Genomic DNA, 4,302 nt, shown 5'->3' with positions numbered 1-4,302 from the left:
ATTTATATATTTGAATACTGTTTCATTTTTGTCAATTTAAAAACAGCTATTTATTGTCGAGACCATTGTTATCATCACCAAACATGAGTTCATGGTCCTATATTTTCATTGTGTTTTGGTTTATTTGACTGAATCTTAGTAGAAATGAAGTAGGAATGCACCATTTGGATGTTGCATAAGTTCCTGCACGAAGAAGTTATGATGTTTAAAATGTACGAGGTTTCTTATGCTTCAGCAGTAATTTAATGGATACCTACAATTATTATGTACATTATTAATATTTTTGACAGATATTTGAGTAAGTTAACAATGAATCACTAAATAGTACTCAAATAAATTATTACCATAAAATATTACATGTTCACATATATGTACTAATTATTTTATATATATAATTTATAAGGCTTTCATTAAATATGTTATATCAATTTAATTTAATGTTATTATTTATTATTAAATTAATTATATTTTTAACTGTAAATAAATATTAATATAATTTTGATTAAATATTTATAAATTAAAAAAATAAATTACTTTTTACTGATTGCAATATATATTTATAGCATATAATAAATTTATTTTTTTATTTTTGTTAAAAATGATTTTTATTTTACTTTCAATTTATAAAATAAAATACCTATTAGCATTTTGAACCAATGAACCGTTACACGCCGAAAAAAAGAACATATGAACTATTCCATTCTTTAGGATTAGTGAGGCTTTAACCGGTTGAATTAATGCTGGATCCACAATAATACATGTTTTATTGTTATTGGAGTCACATCATCGTTTTTCTTAACAGATGTTTTAGACATCAACAGAGTTGCACCTATAATTTGAATTCTTTTAGTAAAAAGTAAATATTATAAGTAAATTTTTTAAAGAAATGTACATTGTACATAATATTTTTATTTTTTAATATTTTTTATTATAAAAAGAACAATCTTTGCTTTTCGTTTAATTTTAATATTACCGAGAATAATAAATTAATAAGATAAGTTTGTCCATTTTTCAGGATCTAAATTCTTTTCTTTCTGTTTTTCTTTTTCAAGGTAAATTCCATTTTTCAATAAGAACTGCTGGGCCTAATTGATCCGGGCCGGGCACACCTCTTGTTTTTGTAATCCGGATATGTCTCTTAATTTTTTGCGTATACCCGGGTATATCTTTGCTTAGGGGTGCACATGGGACGGGTGAAGCCGGGTTTGATGTGACCCAGACCTGGTCCGAAATATACACCGGGTCTATTTATTAGACCCAAACCCGGTCCTAGATCCGATGAAACCAATACACTTTCGGGCCACAATTATATCGGGTGAAAACCGGGTAAAAACCGGACCGTTAACATTACATTACGTTGATACCTTCTTGTAAACTAGTATGTAAAAATATCCAAATTTCCAAGGCTCCAACCATTAGTTAACATGGTAAAAATCACTTAGAAAAATATAACAAGAAACAACCATTCTTCAAAATTAAAGCATAACCACAATCAATACTAATATTGTCTAATAATACCAAATATTTAAATCAATACAAATAACACAATCTTATGTATTAGTCTAAAATCTTATGCATTCTAAACATAAAACATTAACTTATAGTCTTATAATGACTAATAACACAAAATATTAAGGTTTACAATACTTAAATTCCACGTAAGAATAGTCATGATCCATCACTAATAACACAAAATATTAATTATGTATGATGACCGGGCCACCGGGCTGACTTCGGGTGACCCGAGCTATGGCCCGAACCCGACCCGAAATAATGACCGGGTCTATTTTTGAGACCCGTACCCGACCCTAAACCCAATGAAATTACTCCAAATTAGTTTCTAAAGTGTTCGGGACCGGACCGGGCCTTCGGGCCGGGCCGGGTCTGTGCACCCCTATCTTTGCTTATGGAGGAGTTTATCACTTTACAAGTTTTTTTTATCATCTTTGGTGTCGTGTGGGCTGGATGACGCCATTTCCTTTCAATCTTGAAAGTTGAAAGTCTATATCATAACTCATAAGCATTGCACTCAGCCGCCACATTTTTGTGTTACCCCAAAATACAAAAACGCATAGATTTTGTGTATCAAAGTTTTCACACACATTCAATTGATTTTGATGGTACCGTAAATATTCTGAAGCAGCTAAAACTAAAACTTTATAACAATGCCAGGACCGCATGCTCATTCACTTTGTACACATGTAATCCAAAAACTATATAGTCAAAATACATATTAACTTATTATAATTTATAATCCAATCTTTAACTTTTATTAACGGGTATAATAACAATAATAATAATTTAGTTCTTTTATAAATTTTTAAAAAGAAATAATAAATAAGCATAATCCTTCTTGCTTTGTTGATCATTGCAAGGAGAATATCCATATAAAACATAGCCATCCCAAGTGTTCTTGTTGACATCACCTAAGCATGGTAGATATATAGGATTCAACGCCCGTTATTAGCCATAGCTATGCTGTTTGATTAATTAATTATTTTTTAGTAACTTCAATTTGTAATTATATGTATGTAACGAAGTTAATGAACATATATAAATACCGAGAGGAGGCATACATATATGATTGCAAATAAAAGGCCACAAATAACAGTAAGCTAATTAGGTAGTAGTATCGTTAACCATGGGGTTAGAAGTTCTTGAGGCCCTTGATTCAGCTCGAACGCAATGGTACCACGTAACAGCCATAGTGATAGCAGGCATGGGGTTCTTCACCGATGCCTACGATCTCTTCTGCATCTCCACCGTTTCAAAGCTCCTCGGCCGCTTGTATTACTTCGACCCTTCTTCGCTAAAACCAGGAAAGCTACCACTGAAGGTTAACAACTTCGTCACCGGCACGGCCCTCGTCGGAACTTTGGCAGGCCAGCTAGTCTTCGGCTGGCTCGGGGACAAACTGGGAAGAAAGAAAGTGTACGGAGTCACACTCCTTATCATGGTGACGTGTGCCATATGCTCTGGCCTTTCTTTCGGTTCAACTTCAAAGTCGGTGATGACATCATTGTGTTTCTTTAGGTTCTGGCTTGGGTTTGGTATTGGTGGTGACTACCCTCTCTCCGCTACCATCATGTCGGAGTACGCAAATAAAAGGACACGTGGCGCTTTTATAGCTGCAGTCTTCGCTATGCAAGGCGTGGGAATAATCTTTGCCGGGCTGATGTCCATGTTGTTATCAGCCATCTTCATGAGCAACTTTCACGCGCCCACTTATGAGGAGAATCGCGTGTTGTCAACGCAGCGCGAGGCCGATTTCCTATGGCGGATAGTACTCATGATTGGTGCAGTCCCAGCAATGCTCACGTACTATTGGAGAATGAAGATGCCTGAAACTGGAAGATATACAGCCATAATAGAAGGTAGATGCTTCCTCTCATGTATATTCTAAGCGGTGGAAACTCACCTGCAGTCGACTGTAGATGAAGTTGTTTCTGAATCGTTAACACGTGTTACTGTATGGTTTAAAAAAACCAATTTATTTTATATAAATGGTTTATTTAAAAAAATCGGTTTGAATAAATCAAATAACTATTTTTAAAATAATTTAAATTTTTTCTGCGTGTTATTTCTAAATTCCTAACAAATGAATTTGATATGTTCTTTTTCTTCATTCATATTGACCAATTTTTCTTTAAATTTATCTGAAAAATTTTTTATTTAATTTTTGTTAAATATATGTATACAAATTGTTTGAAAAAGTAAAATTTAGTATTCTGAAAAAGAAACAAAATTCATAGTTTTTTTTATAGAAATGGCATAAATGATATCATCTGTCCTTTTTTTGTGTCTCTGTTTCTATTTTTTTGATGAATTTTGTTTTGTTTCCTATAACTTACATTTTTAGTTGCTTTTAAACTAAGCTGTAAACAGATTTTAAATTAAGCTGTAAAAATATGTTCAATTGCAAATTTATCGTTAAATTAAATTTTATGGTAATCAATCAATTAACTTTTATTTTACTAATAAACTATTTTCATGCAAATTATTGTTGATTTTTCAATATTATTCTATAAATAAATTATTTTTTTAAGATAATAAGTCTATAATTTACTTGTCTAGAAATTATGATTTCACTGTGATGCACGTTTTTGTGTTTTTACTTATCAACTAGAATTTATTTTTTAATGAAATTAGAATTTATTTTCAATAAAACAATAGTATCTAATCAAAATATTAATTTAGTCTCCTTAAATAATTGAACATAATATTATTAATTTTGTCTACAACAAAAAATTTTAATAAATTTTTTCAAAATAAAATTGATTCAAAAATAGAGAAAAAAAAGAC

At 31.2% G+C, this 4,302-nt stretch overlaps 1 protein-coding gene across 1 annotated transcript in view; it reads left to right on the top strand.

The window, feature by feature from the left end:
* Positions 1-2,641: 2,641 nt before the first annotated feature.
* LOC107474009 (low affinity inorganic phosphate transporter 4) overlaps positions 2,642-4,302 on the top strand; it is a 3,647-nt gene continuing 1,986 nt past the window's right edge. Inside the window, exon 1 of the mRNA XM_016093594.3 lies at positions 2,642-3,374. Coding sequence (XP_015949080.1) covers positions 2,642-3,374 — 733 coding nt within the window. The remainder of the gene's footprint in view (positions 3,375-4,302) is intronic.

The sequence above is a fragment of the Arachis duranensis genome, chromosome 2, assembly GCF_000817695.3.
Source record: "Arachis duranensis cultivar V14167 chromosome 2, aradu.V14167.gnm2.J7QH, whole genome shotgun sequence".
In the NCBI taxonomy this organism is placed as follows: domain Eukaryota; kingdom Viridiplantae; phylum Streptophyta; class Magnoliopsida; order Fabales; family Fabaceae; genus Arachis; species Arachis duranensis.
The sequence above is the reverse complement of the archived record's forward strand: the minus strand, read 5'-3'. Positions and strand labels throughout refer to the sequence as shown.